This window comes from Fusarium musae, chromosome 10 (genome assembly GCF_019915245.1).
Source record: "Fusarium musae strain F31 chromosome 10, whole genome shotgun sequence".
Classification (NCBI taxonomy): domain Eukaryota; kingdom Fungi; phylum Ascomycota; class Sordariomycetes; order Hypocreales; family Nectriaceae; genus Fusarium; species Fusarium musae.
This window is the reverse complement of record NC_058396.1, coordinates 1384740-1403947: the sequence shown is the minus strand read 5'-3', so window position 1 is coordinate 1403947 and position 19208 is coordinate 1384740. Positions and strand designations below refer to the sequence as shown.

Here is a 19208-nt window from a genome sequence, read left to right as displayed (position 1 = left end):
GCGCTCCCAAAGGAGCAAGATAAACCTGGCCTTAATCAAAGTGCCAGAAATACCTCATCTAGAGATAAACTTCCCTAGAACTTTTGATTATTGATGATAATGGTCACAAGGAGTCAAATCAATCTATCTTTAGATCTCAGACGAACGTGATGGCAGGCCCGGATTACTTCTTGTTGGCTGATAGCTTAGGCTTATAAATGGCTTTGCCATACCTAATTCTCACGAGACATTCTTACCAAGTATTCTCGTTCTCATCTCTGAACCTTTGCCATGATTCTCTAAGATGGCTACCAGCTATTCCAGTTCCCAAGGATACTTCTTCCCGGTCCCTGATCAGAATGTATCCTCTAGGATCTTCAATATTCATAGCAAGTTGCTTTAAGCCAAGTCAGTGAACGGTATTTCGAGTGAGTGTATTTCCGTACCTTGATTGACGGCCCTTCGCTGGTTATGTTTTCCAGATAAATCTCTTCCTCTATATCTTCCATATGTTCCCTAAGGTCGTTGTAATCATCGAGGTGGTACTGATAATCATCGTCCGAGATCTCGGCCACGTAGTTGCCACCATAGCCAAGCCAAAGCCTCTGGATGCTCCTTATGTCACCAATATATCCAGTAATCACTTCGGACATAGACTTTGGTATGCGCCAATTGGCCGAGTTGTCCATCATGGCGATGTAGTAGAACCCATCAGGGCCAAGGCTTATGTGTCGGGGACAGCCGAATCTCTGATGCTTATCCATCCACGCAGCAAGTTTGGGATACTCAGTTGGAAATGAGTCAGACCAACCTGGTCCAGATGTTAATCACCATATACATCGATTAACTCAGATTGAACTCACATGTCCAGCAGTTCTTGTCATTTCCAGTATGATAGTGGTAGAGCCATGATCCCTTGGTCCCTAGCACACAAGTTCTACGCTTGTCATTTTTGTCCCTCAGTCGCGTTAGATCGGTATTGTAGCGGCTGCAATTAATTAGAGATCTGTTCGATATTAATCTGTTCGTCACTTACGCATAATATTTGTTATCGCCTCCAAGGAAGTAGTGTCTTCCTGATAGAAACAACTTCACATTGTTGGAGTCCGCCACGTAATGAGACCCAGAGCTTCGAGGTCTCATACTTGAAATTTCCATTGTAGCATTACCTCTTCCACTAAGCTGAAGGCGGAGGCTCTCGATTTCCTTGGTGGCCTCTTCAGTTTGTTGAAGTATATCCTTTTCTCGGGACTTGTGCTGTTTGTGTTCCTTTTCTAGACTCTCGATCTTCTTGTCTTGCTGGCGCATACGTTCTTGGCTTTCCTTATACTTGCCCTCCAGTACTTTGAAGCGACGCCTCTGCTCCTTCATCTCTTCAAGACTGACCTTGAGGTTCTCTCGTTCTTGATTGAGATGGTCAATCTTTTTCTGCATCGTCTCGCGATATTGGCGTTGTTCTTCGGCTGACTTTTCGTCCTGATCTTTCCTGGCTTGCCTCTCCATTTCCAGTGCTTCTGACATCTCCTTCATGACCCTCTGCTCAGCTAGAAGGATGTTTGAGTTGAGGCCAATTCCCGCTTCAGTCTCATTGAGATCTTTATGCTCACTGACCATCTCCTTTTGGATGGAAATAGTGACTCGGTTGTTTTTGGCAACAGTTCTGAGCAGGGACATGGCGGATGAGCGGGTATTGTTATGGCGGTTGACTTGAGCGCCTTCTTCGACCAGGGCTCCCCAGAAACCATCCGTGGCGATCAGCTCTTGCTCTCGTCTTTCCCCTGTTGCTGCGTCCTCGCCTTCCCACATAGTAGTGACGAGAATAACGTTCTTGAGACTGTCCTTGCCACAGAGCTTCCGAAACATCATGAGATTCTTCTGAGCAGATCCGCCTAGGCGACGATCTGTGATCCTATGAAGATATAGGATCCCGCTCAGTTTGACATTGTCTTCATATGTCTTGGCAAGACTCAAAGCAATCTCTTTGAGAACCTCGGTGTCTGATCGATTCGTGTCATCAAACCCTGGTGTATCCAGAAGATATATGTCATAGGTATCTGACCATTTGCATTGGTATGCAGTGACGTGTTGTGTACCTGCATCGTGTTAAGGTGGGACTGTGTCATTTAATGGATAACATGGCCGATACGTACAAGCTTGCAAATCATGGCCGACGGGAACATCTTGTCCAGTGCACAGCGAGATAAATGTGCTTTTTCCAGACCCGGTCATTCCCATGATGGCTATCAAAATGTCGCTAGGCTTTGGCCTAAAGCCTCCGAATACGTCGCCCATGGTGCCCGTTCCGCTGTGCTCGAGTTTGTGAAATATGGCGTCTAGCAGGAAACAAAGCACCGTCAGTTGAGTTAATTATAACTTGTATGGAGCTGGCAGTCTCTTCTCTGGGAATTCCATTCCGCTGCTTAGCACTGGGGTAACAAGCGAGCATCAGATTTGGGGAAGCGAGGCGGGGACAAGTCAGGATTTTAGTTGAAAGATCATATCATTCTCAGCGTATCAATTCCTGCGACTTGAGGCATTATCACAGTTGCTGAACATGTTCAACCCCGCTGTGGCTTGCAACATCAGTTCAGCGTGACCTCTTGCATTATCATGGTGATGGGACACCCGGTCTGATCGCGATATGGCGTGTGCTATTGGCTGATGTTACTACAATTTGACATGGTTGCTTGCTGGCCAAACATGACCTGGTAGTAATGCATACAGTGTGGTTGCCTAACGCCTTGGCATTTGCGGCAAGGCGTATTCCATGAAGGTACTGAAAATCAGGACCTTTAGGATTAGTGACACGAAGGTTTACATAAGTTTATGTGAGTTCAGGCCTTGATGTACGTAGACTTGGTGTTTTCTTCGGTGAATTAATTTTGACATCTCTAGCTTAGGCCTGAAGTGTTCTTCCTCCTTGATGAATGGTTGGGCAAGGACACGCTCGCTCAAGATAATAATCCTGCAGGCAGCTGAAAACAGGGGTTAATTTAGATCAGTTTCTGACTTTCGCCAAGTAAACACGCGGTGACTGGAGACCCCGTTTCTCCCATATCTTTATTATCTGTAATGAATTACCCTCTTGTAGAAGCTAGCTGCTAATCCGCTGCTAACGCCTGTTGGACTCCAAGACAAGGTCGTTTTTATCAAGTTGGTAATTCACTGACTGTTGTTAGTTCATGCGACACAATAGTAACATCGATGGACCTCACAGGGTCTGGGGAGAGCTTTTCTTTCCAGAGACTAAGGGAGTTGGATAGAACAGGGTATGACTTAGTGTCTAGTAAGTTCTATCGGCAGGGAGGGTTCTTCGAATAATACTGACAAAGGCAGAAACCAGGCACATCACTATATATCGCTATTCCTACATCAGCGCATAGTTTTAGCTTATATACCAAACTTTGATAGTAAAAGATGTATAGACTCTACCATCTTCTCAGACATCACTTTCTATCCGGGCTAGATCAAGAAGAGCTGCTTCCGTCTGAGTTAAACACAGCCATACGCGGACCCATGAGCATCCACCGTGTCTATTGCTTCAAACCTTCTCGCTATCTTCGATGCTCAAGGTCTAGTTGTCTGCCAACCCTAGCACGGAATTGTTAAGGATGAGTGATCCGATGAAACCGTAGCGTGGGTTATCCTCAATTTTCACGATGCCGCCCGACAAGATGGCTTGCAAGGTGAACTCAGAGCCTTGCAAAAGACTATCCCAAAGAGTGAGTCATCAAACGAGAAATAGAAACAATATGTCCAGGAACAAAGGCAGGACTTAAAGCGACAGATAACAGCAGTAGAGACAAGCGAAAGGTACTGGCGCCAAACAGTTGGAGCGCATTTCACGAACGAAACAAAAAGGCACCGGATGAGACTCAATCATGCGCAGAACGATGAATCCAAGCTTTTATCAGAAATAGAAAGGTCGGGGTCAGAGCTGGAGAGTCTAAAGGAAGCCTCAAGCCGATTCACCTAATGCTTTGGCCCTGAAGCCGGGATTCAATGAGTTAGGTACTGGTAGATACGTCATACGCTATCTGTTTTCAACTAAGCCTTACTCAACTGCCGGAAGCCGACGATGCAGCAAAAAGAAATCTCTAATCAAGATCTACCGTCTATGCACATGAAGCCACTGACCTCGCTGCATGGAAATTGTGTTTGGCGCGAAGCCCGACTTTCCAAGCCAGCTGAGTTGGGCGGCGGCGGCATGTAACGCAACCCCGTTGATAGCTCAGGGGAATAGCATGATGTTCATATTTTAGACTTATATATAAGTAAACAATATCTCCTGATCATATCTCCAACTCACGATTAACTACAAGTCTTGTTCAGTACTTCCATTTCATCTTCCGAAACCTACCAGCATACATTCACCATGACATTAATACCACCTCGATCATCCAACCGCATCTCTTCGCGGTCTACACCATTGCCCATCAGGGTGAAGACCTATATAATACCTGTCATCATGACGGCCTTGATGGTCCAGCTCCTGTTCCTAGCAAATATGTCTTACCTCTTCGGTTCCCTCTTCAAGTCTTCGACACGAATGCATAACCTCAAGATCCTCGCGATCGATTTCGACGGCAGCGATATCGGAAAAGCCATTTCCGTTGCTTATGGTGCCTTCCAGTCAGACAAGTTCCCTTCCGTTGAGTTCGGCTCGTCCTCCGAGTACGATACCCCCGAAAAGGTTCGCGACGCCGTCTGTAACCATGGCTACTGGGGTGCAATTTACACTCATCCTGGTGCCTCTGATCGTCTTTTGTCCACTATTGAGGGCGACAACACTACTGTCTATAATCCACAAGACGCTGTGACTACGATTTACAATGGCGCATACTATCCTTCCGTCTTCTCCTCCCTTCAGGGCAACATGCAGAGCCTCATTGGCGCTGCTGCAACCATGTACGGTCTCACGACTCCCGATGCCCTCAAGGCCGTCAACATGGCCAATCCTACCTCCGCGAGCACCTTCCTCCGACCCTTCCAGTCCAATATCTGGAACATTATGCCTACCGAGCAGGGCACAAGAGTTCTCCTGAATACTGTCTCATTGGTGATGGGCATTCTGATGCATTTCTTTTTCCAGCTGGGACTTAACGGCATTACAACTTCTACCAAGGTCCTCCAGTCCTACTCAAAGCGAGATGTTTACGTCTTCCGTTTCATCACCGGAAAGCTCTATACACTCATCGGCGCTTTGGGAATGGCGGGCTATTTCTGGGCCTTCAGGGAGAATTGGAGCGTTAATGCTGCTCAGTTCTTTGAGACCTGGATGTGCCTCTGGTTCTTCATGGACATCAACTACCTTGTCATCGACACAGTGCTGGCGACTATCGTTCCCATGCAGTTCTTTGCTTTCTTTCTTCTTACATGGATCATTCTCAATATCGGATCGACCGTCTTCCCATTTGAGCTCACACCTGGGTTCTACCATTGGTCGTGGGCACTCCCAGCCCATAACGCATGGCTTCTTCTCGTCGGTATCTGGTCTGGTTGCCGTGCCAACATTGGAGTTACTCTGCCCATCTTGTTCTCCTGGTGGGTTATCGGCCATGCTGGAAGCGCATGGTCAGTCCGCAAGAGGTGCTTGATGGCCGAGGCCGAGGCTGAGAGTCAGCTACAAGATGCTCCCAACGAGAAGTTTGAGCGATTCAGCACCGAGCAGACACGGCAGGAAACATCACATGGACTGAGATCGGCGCAGGATCTTGACCTGGAAGCCAACCTGTCCGCCCAGCGTCTGTGTAATGACGACGATAATCGGACTGTTACAAATGGCGGCGAGCTGACAAAGGAGCGCGATAACATCAAACAGCGCCGATGTGGATCGTTATAGACAGTTAGGTTCTGGAGAACACTTGTCTGCCATTACATTTAGCGAACTGGATTTTGGAGTTGTGCATTGGCGTTTAACTAGAGGGCCGAATACTTGGGTTTTTCGTTTAGATGTCATAGATGAGATTTACTCATACACTTCATAGACATAGACTGAGAATTATTGAGATAATACATCAGCATTGAATATTGAAGAAAGATTTAGCTTACGCGAACTGAAATTCGAAAACTGATTCTTCCCTTGTTAATCAACACATAATGCAACCCGAAAAAGAGTCCATCACTTCATTTGACAGGACATAAATCCTGCGAGAACTCCTCTGAGCTCTCTGCCGCTAATTTCTTAGTCGCCTACAGCCAGCCTCTGGTGACAGTGGAGTGGGTTCATAGTGGACGGCAAAATTCGCTTCGTGAATGAAGGTACGTCGAACAAAAGAAAATAGCGGATTAATAGAGTACTATTCGACCCAATAATAACCTTACTTACAATAAGGCCCAATCGCACGAGCGTAGGTCATGCGCATAAAAAATTAGGAAGTTAGCGACGGGACATTGAAGAGATCGTTGGTGGTGCATAGCAAGCCCGAGACCTTGGACAGTTGACAGTCCATTGAAGGAGGAAAGGTTTAGGGTCTTGTGATGGTAATGTTTAGGCGAGTTTAGGGGCATCTTTAGTGACCTAGTGGGGTTCACCAAGGATCAAAGCAACCTAAGCTTGGTGCCCGCCTTTTCAAGATTTCGGACGAGAATGAGAATTAAGTCCATGTGAACCGCTTTAATTGAAGTAAATGAGATATATAACCAATTCTTATTCCCTTTATATCCTTAAAATGATAAACATGCGAAATTTTCAAAACTTAGATCAAATCGTTAGGGTTCTTGACAAAGCCCTCAATAACACGCGCCAGCTCCTCCACCCTTGCCTCCCAGAACTCGCGACGCTCTTCGTCAGCCTCAATTCCAATCTGAGTTCTACCGTTCTCAACAAATGATACAATACGAGGCGGTGTAGCAGGCTCGGGATGGGGAATGGAGTAATCCACGCGACACTTTGTACCAGCGAAGGGAATCGAGTCGAAGAACTCCTTGTTGAGATGGTTGGTGAATGAGCCGTAGAAGGGTGTGTCTGCAGGCCAATCTGTACATTCCCTGAGCACTTCCTGGAAGCTTAGCGTGGCGTGTTGACTGCCCTCGACAGATTGACTGCGCACGTAGTCCAGGAGCTGCGAAGCTGTCCAGTTTTGTTCGAACTTGACGCGAACGGGCTGGTATTGATAGCAAGGGCCCATGATGGTGTCAATACCGGCGACATCGACGTCGCGGCCGGAGACAATACCACCGAAGGTGACATCGGAGACATTGAGTTGCTGCGATAGTACCTTGGCCCAGCCAGCAGTGAGAAGCATTGCGTGTGTTGTGTCGGGTGAGGCTCCAAAGATGTCAACATCCTTGGTCATGAATGCAGTCTTCTGCTGAGGCTCTGCAGCAGGAGCAATCTCGGTGTATGATGATCCCTCAAGAGTCTTGCGCCAGAATTCGACATTTTGGGGCTTGGCGGTTGAGAGGTGCTGGATGTAGGTCTCGAAAGGCTCCGATGCAGGAATCTCGAGGCCGCGGTAGCGAAGCTCAAGCTGGCGCAGAAGTTCTGGTAGGGAGACACCATCGTATTGTGCGTGTGAAATACGAATCATGAAAGCGTTCTCAGTCTCGCCTCGAAGAACGAAGAGGCGAATGAAAGAAGCGCCGAAAGCAAGATCAGTGCTGTCGTTGGCGTCCGACTCTGCAAGCTGTTTGGCAGCGTCGTCAATTGAGCCCTTAGCGCTCTGCTCCGTGACCGACACCTTCATGTCATTGAGGACAACTTGGAAGGTTTGTCCCTCATGCTGAACAAACACCGTTCGAAGAATAGCATGCTGCGACACGAGGTACTGGAAGCCTTCGATAAGACGGGCGGTGTCAATTGATTGGTCCAGGTAGAGCATGTTGTATTGAAGTGAGCTTCGTGGGGCAGACACCGTTTGCTTCACATCGCCACTCTGGGGTCCGGTGGTGGGGAGGACGTCCTGGATCTTCCAGGTCGAGTCGGCCAATTGAGGCTGGATGGCCTGGGAGAGGAAACCATCAACATCCTTAGTACTCAATAGCGAGAAGGGAGTGTATTTCTTCGTGCTCTCGCTAGCCTCGGGTGAGATTTCGACCAACGAGTTGGCCATGCCCCGAAGCTGCATGTTCTGGAAAATGCTTGCGACAGACAAACGGTAACCATCTTGTCGCAGAGCAGAGACCATACGCATGGCGACGATGGAATCGCCACCAAGACGGAAGAAGTTATCATCGAGCGACAGCTTCTCTTCTTCAATGCCGAGGAACTTGGACCATGAAGCGCGAAGGACGCGCTCCTTTGTGGTCAAGACTGTGGTGTCGGCGATTGTCTTCTTGAGAGACGCGAAGGACTTGCGGACTTCGACGACCAGTGATAGAGAAATCTCCGAAGCAAGAGTCTCAATGGAGCCTATATCTGCGGCACTGGCGAGGGGTATGCAGATCGAGGGAATGGCATAAGGTGGAAGAGTCTCGACCATAGCTTTGTTGAGACCGATAATTGCTGTAGCGAGTTCAACAGAGACATCTTCCGCCAAGGGAAGCGATGCGTCTCCAGCATCGACTCCGAGCTTGAGCAATTGAGTATCTCTCGCAGGTGTATCTTTGACAAATGCGACAACCACCGGAGTCTGGCTGCTCGAGCCCTTGGGAACAACAAGTCGGCTCACAACTTCAGTGGTACCAGGAAGCAGGCGCTTGAGCTCAAGGTTAGTAGCGTTGAGATCCACGACGCGACCGTCAACATTTGCCATGTCATCCTTGCGGCCGACAAACACCAAGCTTAGATCATCGGTGTACTTGACAAGGTCTCCAGTGCGGAAAAGCTTGCTCTGTCGACCAGGATAGCCCAGCGCACCCTCCTTCAACCACTCGGGGGCATCTACAACATCGGCATCGTCGCGCACAGAAGCACTCTCAAGCAGGAGCTCTCCTGTGCTTCCAAGCGGCATGAGAAGCTTCTCGTTACCAGGCTGGACGATCCAAGGAACATATTGAGCCGTGGGGTATTTGTCGCCGCTGGACAAGAATCGCGAGATATCCTTGGGAGAGACAGGTGCCTGCTTGTTGGCTTCCCAGATCTCTCCCAATTCTTCTTCGCCGAGGCATGTGATGTCACTCAATGAGCGCGACACGTCGCCACGAAGCTGATTGATAGCAACCTCGAACTGCGACAGCACACGTTGAACTTGAACGGGGCTGAGAAGCTCCGAGTCAAAGCTTGCCAACAGGCGGAAGCCCGTCTTCTGCAGGGAGACAGCCAACATGAGGGGGTACGAGTTGAAGTGCAGAGCCTCAAGCGCAGCATCTCCACCACGGAATGAGGGCAACTCGTCGGTCTCTGTCTCGGAAGGCTCGGGATCCTGAGGCTGGACGACAAGGCCCATGGTGACTTCACAAGCAATTTGAGCATCTTCGCTCAGTCGACGGATATGCTGGATACCAAGATGTTCGTGTGCAGAGCGAGCGACACTCTGTTCCTGTACCGCACGAAGGAACTCATGCACTGTAGTAGTGCGGTCGAGACGAATGCGAACCGGGACAGTGGCGAGAATGGGACCCTCAATGAGTTCAGCGCCCGGAAGAGGAATGGTGCGACCCATGAACGTCTCGCCGAAAACGACATCGTCGCTCATGGAGTATTGAGATGCCAGCAGAGCCCACGCAGCTCGAATGACGGTAGCTATGGTGATGTCAGACTTGGCAGCCTTGTCGAGCTTGATGAAGCGCTCAGTCAGAGAGGTAGGATCGGGGATGTAAGAGCGCGATGGTAGGGTTGGGAACTGAGGTCCTGTAGCACCAGCGAGTTGCGTCTTCCAGTAGTCCTTAGACGATTCGCGTGAGTCTTCGGCCAGATAACGAATGAAGTGCTTGAATTGAGCAGGTCGCGATACTTCTTCACCCTTGTACGCAGCGCGGGCATGCTCGACGATGAGATCTGTAGACCATCCGTCGTAAATGGCGTGGTGAGCGGTCCAGACAAAGTATCGCTTGTCGAGAGTCTTGTCGGTGACGATGGCGAAGCGAGATAGTGGCGCGCCAGGCGACATGGGCTCTTTCTTATCTTCCTCAAGGAAATCCTCCAGTGAAGACTCAACTTCCCTCCATTTTAGCGATTCATTGACGACAACTTGCATGAAGCCATGCTGCTTGAACTCAACAATGCGGGTGCGAAGGATGGGACTCTCCATGTACACGACGTCCCAGGCGGACTTGAGCTTGTCAACAGAGCTAGAGGCGGGGATATCGGCGATCCGTTGAGCGACATAGTTCTCCTTCGATCGCGTGTAGAAAGCCATGTGAATCTCCTGCATAGGCGCACAAGGGTAAATATCCTCAATCGCACTGACGTCGCATCCCGATTGCTCAGCAGCCTCGACGCGCAGGGCATCGCGGTCCATGTTATCCTTCAAGAGAGAGAACTCAGGAATCTGCATATCAACACCCTTGCTCTTATCGCCCTTCTGCATCGACTTTGCCATGTCGGCTAGGACAGGGTAATTGAAGATATCAGCGACGGAAAGCGTGTATCCCCAGTCTCGAATGACTGGCACGAGCTTCATTGCAAGAACAGAGTCTCCGCCGGATGTGAAGAAGTTGTGTGTAGTGCTGACTTGCTTCGTCTCAAGTCCAAGCAGGCGACACCATGAGTCGCGCAGGAAGAGCTCAGCCTCGGACTCTGGCTCACGGATCTCAGCGGGCTCATTTGTGGCTGCTGAAGCCTGAAGGTTTGCAGAGATCTGAGCACCGAGGGCGCGAAGAGACTTGCGATCGGTCTTACCAGAGACAAGGTAGGGAATTTTAGAGAGGGTGATGTACGTCGCAGGCACCATGTACACGGGTACAACCTTCGAGAGTCTCTCGTTGAGCGTTTCGAGCGAGTCACGCAGACGAGGTGGGAAGTCGATCTGCCGGGCATCGCCATCATCCTTGGCTTCGCGGTCAGCGATGAACGCTACTAACATAGACTCCTTGTTCTGGTTTCGCGGTGCGATGATCTCAGCGACAACTTCAGCGCCCGCGGGGAGAAGGTTCTTGATATGGTGCTCAATCTCACCAAGCTCCACACGTTGACCACGAAGCTTGATCTGAGTGTCCTTGCGACCAACGAAGACGAAGCCTTTTTCGCCATCTGGATCATATCGGACCAGGTCTCCTGTCTTGTATAGACGCCCATGGCGACCGGGAATACCACCAGCGCCAGCGAGGAGGAAGTCTGGGTCGTGGATGAAGGCCGCGTTCGTCTTCTCGGGATCACCAAGATATCCTTGGCCGACAATTGGACCCTCGACGAGCAGTTCGCCGACAGCACCCACTGGGACAAGCTTGTTGTGATCGTCGGGGTCAACGAGCCAGATACAAGCACCTGTGCCTGGACCGATACTGACGTATGGCTTGCCCGCTGCGCTGGGGTTTACAGTGCATCCGATCGTACACTCAGCAGGGCCATAGCCAACGACAATTCGAGTATGCTGACCCCAGATCGCAATATCTCCAGCCGAACAAGACTCGCCACCGATACCGAGACTGTTCAGCGATGGGATAATATCGGGATCCAAGATGCGCGCGACTGAGGGGGTAATGTTGACCATGTTCACCCTCAACCGGCGGATCGCACCGCTTAGATCGTTCACACGATCCTGATCGGTAGGAATGCAGAGACATCCACCTCGAATGAGCGTGCAAAGAATACTATCGACACTAACGTCGAAAGCATATGATGTAAAATCGAGCGATCGTGAGGTACTCGAGTATCCAATTCCCGTGCTTCGCGCAAGAGCGCTAGCAGTATATGTCTCGTGTGAGAGCATAACTCCCTTCGGCGTACCGGTACTACCGGAAGTAAAGATGATATATAGGAGAGAATCGGGCGGTACGTCGGGGAGTTTTCGGAGAGGATCTTGAATCGTCTTGGCCAAAGAGTCGAGAGTCGCTGTATCAACAACGACATGCTTTGCGTCGGGCGCGATTTCGGGGCCGTATTTGGCTTGGTCTCGTGAAGTGAGAATGTGTGTCGCGTTCACTTGCTGCGCCATAACTTGTCGTCGCTGCATGGGTTGACTGGGATCGTGGAGTGAGAAAGCTGCGCCAGCTTTGATGATGCCCATGACTGCGACGGTCGTCCATCTTGACTTCTCGAAGCAAAGCGGCACAATATCGCCGACTTTAACTCCAAGATCAACGAGATGTTGCGCAAGCAGTGTCGATAGTCTGTCAACATCTGCGTATGTGAAGTCGCCATCCCATGAGCAAATGGCTGGCGCATCGGGGCGCCACCTCACTTGCTCAGCAATCAAGGTGTGGATGCACATAGGCACTGGCGGGGGAAGGTCTTTGTTCCAGTTCCATATCACAGATTTGTCGAGCTCACCTAGTGGTAAGACTGAGCTAATTGTTGCGGTCGAATCGGCGAGTGTTGTGTTGAGAACTTCTACGAGTGCTTGGGCAAAATGGTTGGCAAGGAACTCTGCGCCGAGAGGCTCGCGCCATGTCGGTCGGAGCCATAGAACGTCGTCTTCTAGTGTTGCTTCAATTTGGACATTTCCCTGTGTCGCGCAAACCGTTAGTTGGCGTGAATGAGAGGTGAGGCTCATGCGCTTACCCAGTTCACTGACAACTCGCCGTCTCCGGTCACGTTGGTGACGACCTCGCCTGTCGCAGCCTCATCATTGAAGAAGAACTTGCATCCTTTCGTCTCAAAAGGCTGTTGTGACTGTGATTCTTGTTGTAGGTAGTTTCGGAACACCTTCAGCTCCGATGCGACAGAGTCGCTACCATCCCATTGCAGCTTTGATGTGTTGAGGGTGAATGTGCGACATGTCGAAGAACCCATCTCGTTCAATCCCCACGAGAACTCAACATGATTCCCGTGGCTATGGCGATATAGAAGAAGCGCCCATGCTAATAGTAGGATCTCAAGCTCATAGCTATCTTGGTCTTGTTGTTTGCGAAGAACTGGTACGTCATACCGCACACCCTTCGCCCGCGGCTGCGCCGACGACTGGACATCTCCCATGATGGATAGACTGTTTTGTGTGTATATGATCTAATGTTGTCTCTGGTGGGCTGGAAGAAGATCCCACTGGAGACGATGGGAATACAGACAGATGCAGTTTGCAACGACGAGAAACTCTACATGAACGCCTCCACTATTTTATTGCAGAATTGCCAGCCCGAACTGCAGGAACACCATTACGTATCGAACAGAGGTTTTCACCCGTCTTGAGCATATCGTATACAAGCTATGTGTGGGGGGTAGACGGGGACCTTTGAAGCTTCACTCACTCAGGGTCCCGAGCTTCCCATCATGGGCGACTTCGGAGGGTGTCCGTCTTGGGGAGTCGTCTGCTCATCGGTCGTCCATTGCTGATCTCGGCACGCTAATCCGGACGTGAATCAACGTGAAGAGGATGAAATGCCCCACGCTCGATGGACCCCTTGGATACATCCTAGCTTCCCGTGTGAAAAGTTACGGAACTAGCGCGGGCAAAGAAGCAAGAAGAAGGGAGCGGGAGATGATGGTGGCTTCGGTGAGAGGTTGCTCTGCCAAGGCGGTTGTGAATGAGGCTGCTTCTCTAAACAGGGGAACACACGTTCGCATGAACTCATGCAGCAGAGAGTTGGATGTGGTAGCCAGAGCTCTGGTAAAGGATTCATCCGCGTAGTATCGCATGTAACAAATGGTTCGATGGACGTGAACAAGACTGGCCCTGGCTGAAGTAGTCGAGTTGCAGGCCTCTCCACCGCGCCATGTAACAGCGTTGCAACCCAAGGGAAAACAGGGTTTGTCTTCGTCCCGTTACTATACGGAGAGTAGTAATAATCGACATGTCGGCGGGGACGTAGTGGATGAAGTGATGACCCCCGTAAAGCCGAGGCGACATTTTTTTCTTGTCGTGTGGTGGGGTGATTGATAAGTCCATTATCTGATCAGATTGACAAGGATCAGTGAATTCTCCACACGAGCTTGCCCATGGCGTCACACCACAAGCCACTGAAGAATTTGGAGCCGTCTGTAAGGTACTTCTCAGTGTCTGAAACCGCCGTGGCTAGCTCTAACGCGAATTACGTACGTATGTCGGGTTCTATACTAAACAAGAAATAATACAATACAGAGGGAAAATGCCTCATAAATGCACTGTCATGCATCATAGCTTGCTATCCACCCATCTCGGAGCCCTCTTCTCCACAAAGGCCTGCACGCCTTCGTGGAAATTGTGTCCACCAGCCATGATCTTGTCCCACGTCTGACGGTGCACCCGGACTGCATTCTCAGCACTCCCATGTTCCCAGCCCGCAAGGATACCCGCGCGAGACACAATAACACTGTCGGGGCTATTCTTGATAATGAGTGCAGCGTACTCCAGCGCCTTCTGCACCACTGGCCGCTCAAGCACACCGCTGTCCGCTGGGGCGTCTTCAGTGATGGCGTTGAGAAAGCCAAATTCGCGGGCCTCTGCAGCGCTGATGCTCCGCCCTGTGAGAGCCATTTCAGTGGCGCGCGGGCGACCAATTGTCCTCGCTAGTCTTGGTAGAGAGCCTGCATTAGCAACGACACCAATCTTAGCCTCAGGAAGAGCAAAGGTAGCGCTCTTGGCAGCGACGATGAGGTCGAGATTGGCGATGATCTCGAAACCGCCTCCCATCGCCAGACCGTTTACAGCGGCGATGATGGGTTTCTTTCCGCTCCTACGCGAAAGGCCGCCGAATCCCGTCGTGGGCGGGTCCATGGGTCTCTTCTCGGGAATCCCGTCTCTTTTGCGCTGATTGATCTGGTTCCATTCCTTGAGGTCCATGCCAGCACAGAATGCACGCCCAGCGCCTGTGACGATGGCGCAGCGCAGTGAGGGCTCCTCGTCGTACCATTCCCAGAGAGCTTCGAGCTCATATTCTGCGTCGCTGGTCATTGCATTGAGGGCCTCGGGTCGGTTGAAGACCACGAGCATAACGTGTTGTGCTGGGAATGACACGAGGCCATAGCTCTGGGCTGGTGTTTGGCGATTGAACGTGTGTTGCGCCATGGTGACCGGTTTGCTGAAGGTTGTGGATGGTGTATGTTTCGGTGAATGTACGTTTATGTGCTGCACTCGGTGATAAGAACAGGTCGGCAGGGTTTATCTGATGAAGCCGAGGATGCTCAATGGCCAGGACCTCTTGATGCTTCTGTTCCGATCAGATAAAAAGATGGTGCAATGCGACCCAAGCCGGCGTTAGAGTTCCAGAAGGGTTCAGTGGAAAAGATCCCTGTCCCTCGATCTCGGCCACGCCCACGCCCCTCCTCTCCAGCGTGTGGCACCTGGTCGCTTTGGCGTCGAGCTACGGAATGAACCGTTTGAGAATCTAATCAATCACATCAGATAATCCAGGGGCGAAGATGCATCACATGCTGCATTCTAGTGATTTCTTTTTCATGATCGTGCATGATACTAGGGTAGCACCGAGATCGGATGGATGCTTGAGCAGAATTTTCATGGGAGCTATGACAGTTCCAAGAGCTTGGGGATGATATGATCACTGCCTGACTTGCTTGGACGTCAAGGAAGCTGGCTCAAGAGTTCAAGCAGAGCTTCATTAGACACGCCTTCAAAAACTCGCAACAGAATACTTGTGATGGCCGAAAACACCATGTAAACCTGAATCTCATTGCCTTGGCAACGGTTTGTCTTTTTTCTTCTTCCACTCATACCGAAATGTGGCTTTCTTGGCTAACAAGCATGTCCCGGTGCTATCGGTAGTTGAGCAAGCAAGCCACTGTTTTCCCCCGAACCGAGACCGCGTCTTTCTCGCCTCGACAAGAATGACATCGACTTCACCCACGAGTCAATGGCCCCGTCATTGGGCACGAAGAATGAGCGATATATGCATCGAGGCCCTGCATCAACTTGTGAAGCTGCGGCTGAAAACACGATTGAGAACGTGATGCGCTGCGAAAGCTGAGGGCAGCATGGCCAAACAGGCGCTATCGCGATCGAACAAAGCCCACGAAGCACAGTTTTTCAATGCTTTTTGTTGGATACTTTGATTATGTTTTGCGAGGACTTTTTTGTTTCAATATTTTCCGTTCGCTTATGTTGCGAGTGCTTGCGCAACAGTCCAATTCATCGCTTGGGGGCAATGGGTGACAGACAACCTGCATTTGTGATGTGGTCGGCGGGAGTGCTGAAAGAAGGTCACAGTTTGCGCAATCAAGTGATTCACAAGGTAGGTACTTCTTTCTGATCGCTTCCAAAGACTCAAGAGTCAAGTCACTCCTCCATTTGTTCGCGTGGGGGATTGAGGAAGGCGTTTGTCGAACACGCGCTTTCGTCGCATTTGTTGCGCTGTTACACGACCGAGTCAATAACTGTAGGTGATGCGTGACCATGACTTCGTAGACATTTCGTTCCAGCCAAAATTCTACCAAACAGCCTCTCATTGCGATGAATAGCTCATCTGGGCTCTGATTTCGCCATTTGGAATCTGCCCTCCAGCTTGTGATGGCACATATCGTAGCAAGTTTGGTGGTGCATGCGAGTAAACCACCGAAAGTCCGCGTATTCGATCAAATGGTATTGACATCCCAAACCGAGTGATTTGCCGCCCTGCTTCGCTCGGCCATACAAAAATAGTAATCCTCATTGCATTATCAATAATGCACTCAAATTACACACACTGATTGATGCATCGGTTTCGTTGTCACGCATTGTGTTCGCCATCTGCTCGCCAGACTCCTACCCTAAGCCTCTAGTAATACCTTGGCTTTAAGCCATCTGTCGCCGGGCGCTCGCGATTCGCAGGACATATCAATCTAATCTAATCTGATTGATGGCAAAAAGTGATTGATTAGGTAGAGCTCGGCAAGCCGTGTTTCGTAGTCGTGAAGCGAGAGTCGGTGGCGTGAATATCATCCCGGCACCACCAAGAATCAGCCAAGCTCTCATGCACCCTCCATCATTTCGGCTGTCATGACGTCGGAGGCGATTCGCAACTGCTCAAGGAAACCAATTCTCCTCGGGGAATGTGAAGAACTTAATGTAAGTTGGAGTTGGACAATGTTTTCACATATCAATCTGTAGGGTAGAGCTTGCAGGCAGCTCATCACTTCGAGATTCACCAACACCAGACGAAATTTCTCAGCGAGACAGTGAGCAAAAAACTCAGAACCCCACAACAGCTTCCTTTCTAAATCTCCGCGCCTTGAATTAGCGCACATCCCATCCACTTGGCCCCAATTAGCGTCTACTTAGTGGCATGATCCCACTTGCAAAGCTCGCAGGGACTGCGGATAATCGGCACAGACCGGACACAACACGACGTCTTGGACCAGGGCGACCAAGCTTCCAAGCTTTACAAGACAGACTCCCCCTGCTTCTCTCGGCTTGTCCACTTCACGGTACGCATCGGGATATTCGCCGTCTCGAGCAAAAGATGGAATACACCTTATCTAATCTGATGGGCCAAGACCCTTCAACACCGAGATCGGGGTATAAATAAAATCTGGAGAGAAAAAAAGAACCAAGATCAGTCAGTCAGTCAGTAGTCACAAGCCATCAACCAACAATCATGTCTTCAGAACCATTCCAGCAAAAGTCGCCAATCAAGATCAGGCTCCCTCTGCCTTATCTGTCCACCTACTACCTCGAGCGTACTGCTGAGGGTAAGCAGTCGTATCGTCTGCGCAAGGACGACTCCGTCACAGAGGGCAAGCCTTTCCCCAAGGTTCTCCATGCAGATGATCTAGTGTTCTCTAAGATTCCCGCTGTGGAATCTGATAAGATCCCTGATTCTGATAACCGCGAGTATGCTCGTGCCAGAAGAAGTCCTGTCTGGTCGTTGAGCTGGGAGAAGCAGACTCCTACTCTTGCGCAGACTTGGATGTTCCTCTACACCTTCTTCACATATCACTTCGATGTAGAGCAATTCCGTCTTCGCCTTGAGGGCGCTGGCGCTGAGGATCTGGCCAAGGAGCTGGTCCTCTCCATGGTCGCCATCAACATGCCCCTTCCTCCCAAGGGCGTTGAGCCCGCACCCAGCACTGGAGTTGAGGTTCTTGTTCTTCGCAGCGCGTTCTGGCAGGGATGCGCTTCTCCATTGGGCCAACAGCCCATCTGGCTTCCTACCTGGAACTCCGCCAACGTGGTGCCTCATCTGGAGTACGTGATGACGCCCACCTCTGAGTCCACTCTCCTGCGTCACCCGCGCCGAACACCCAAGCCTGCTGCCGGTAGTTACATATACAGCCGGTACATCCCATCTCTTGACGAGCACTTCAACCTCGTCGCTCTTGACTACGAGAACCCCGAGCACTTAGGTCTTTTCAACACATGGCAGAACGACCCCCGTGTCGCTGCTGGATGGATGGAGACAGGCACTCTTGATGAGCATCGCACATATCTCAAGAACATTCACGATGACCCTCATCAGTTCGCTGTTTTGGGTTACTTCAATGACACACCTTTCGCCTACTTTGAGCTGTACTGGGCCAAGGAGGACAAGATGGGTCAACACTACGCCTGCCTTGACTTTGATCGCGGCCGACACTCGCTCGTCGGTAACGACAAGTTCCGCGGACAGTATCGCGTTATGGCATGGTGGCCCAGTGTGATGCACTACGAGTTCCTCGATGACCACCGCACTGAGAACGTCGTTGGCGAGCCTCGTCTCTCCAGTGAGAACGTTCTCAAGTATGAGATGATCTTTGGTCTTCACCAAGACAAGTGGATGGACCTGCCTCACAAGCGATCCAACCTCGTCAAGATCTCTCGTGAGCGCTTCTTCCAGCTCTGTCCCTTCAACCAGGGCAAGCCCCGTGTCGCTGGCACGACCTTTGGCTTTGAGCCCAAGCTGTAATTGGATGGGAAAATGTCTTTAAAAGTTGTTGAATTGGAAATTTGATGGCCATTGGATAGTAAAATAATGCTAGCGACTCGTTTATCATCGGTCAATTTTTATTATCGCTGTTGTTCGTCCTTACAACCTCTTGGCTGTGAAGTTTGCGCATGAGTGAAGCGAAGCGGTTCACGATTGACCCTTCGCGCCCCAACGGGAATACCTCTGCCAAGAGAATGGCCAAGCCGTGATCCGATCTTACCGATCAGGAATCCTTTGACACGTTGCCAAGCTGCAACGGCATTGCCGATCCTGTTGATCAGCTTCAATTACATGCAGAGGTTGCGATTGAAGACCAACGTTCTACAGCGAAGTATCTTGTAATTTGCCGCTCCCATCAACCGTAAACTCTGGGTATAGCAATTTCATTCCACGGTAAGAAAGTCAACGGGCATATAGCAAGAACGAGCTTCGGAACT

The 19208-nt window shown here is 50.4% G+C and overlaps 6 protein-coding genes across 6 annotated transcripts; 2 read left to right on the top strand and 4 right to left on the bottom strand.

Annotated features, from left to right (window-relative positions):
* Window positions 1–333: 333 nt before the first annotated feature.
* On the bottom strand, window positions 334–671 carry J7337_012645 (uncharacterized protein; the record flags this gene model as incomplete). The annotated part of the gene is made up of 2 exons (XM_044830154.1): window positions 334–354; window positions 426–671. 2 exons carry the CDS (start codon window positions 669–671, stop codon window positions 334–336), a joined length of 267 nt encoding a protein of 88 aa, XP_044675070.1.
* Window positions 672–1011: 340 nt separating this feature from the next.
* Window positions 1012–2214, bottom strand: J7337_012644 (uncharacterized protein; the record flags this gene model as incomplete). Its single annotated transcript, XM_044830153.1, has 2 exons — window positions 1012–2072; window positions 2130–2214. 2 exons carry the CDS (start codon window positions 2212–2214, stop codon window positions 1012–1014), a joined length of 1146 nt encoding a protein of 381 aa, XP_044675069.1.
* A 2233-nt stretch (window positions 2215–4447) lies between these two features.
* Window positions 4448–5821, top strand: J7337_012643 (uncharacterized protein; the record flags this gene model as incomplete). Its single annotated transcript, XM_044830152.1, has 1 exon — window positions 4448–5821. One exon carries the CDS (start codon window positions 4448–4450, stop codon window positions 5819–5821), a length of 1374 nt encoding a protein of 457 aa, XP_044675068.1.
* Window positions 5822–6677: 856 nt separating this feature from the next.
* NPS6 (Non-ribosomal peptide synthetase) lies at window positions 6678–12937 on the bottom strand (the record flags this gene model as incomplete). The annotated part of the gene is made up of 2 exons (XM_044830151.1): window positions 6678–12467; window positions 12524–12937. The coding sequence occupies 2 exons, from the start codon at window positions 12935–12937 to the stop codon at window positions 6678–6680; spliced, it is 6204 nt and encodes a 2067-aa protein (XP_044675067.1).
* A 1132-nt stretch (window positions 12938–14069) lies between these two features.
* Window positions 14070–14942, bottom strand: J7337_012641 (putative secondary metabolism biosynthetic enzyme; the record flags this gene model as incomplete). Its single annotated transcript, XM_044830150.1, has 1 exon — window positions 14070–14942. The coding sequence occupies one exon, from the start codon at window positions 14940–14942 to the stop codon at window positions 14070–14072; it is 873 nt and encodes a 290-aa protein (XP_044675066.1).
* A 2521-nt stretch (window positions 14943–17463) lies between these two features.
* Window positions 17464–18750, top strand: J7337_012640 (uncharacterized protein; the record flags this gene model as incomplete). The annotated part of the gene is made up of 1 exon (XM_044830149.1): window positions 17464–18750. The coding sequence occupies one exon, from the start codon at window positions 17464–17466 to the stop codon at window positions 18748–18750; it is 1287 nt and encodes a 428-aa protein (XP_044675065.1).
* Window positions 18751–19208: the final 458 nt, after the last annotated feature.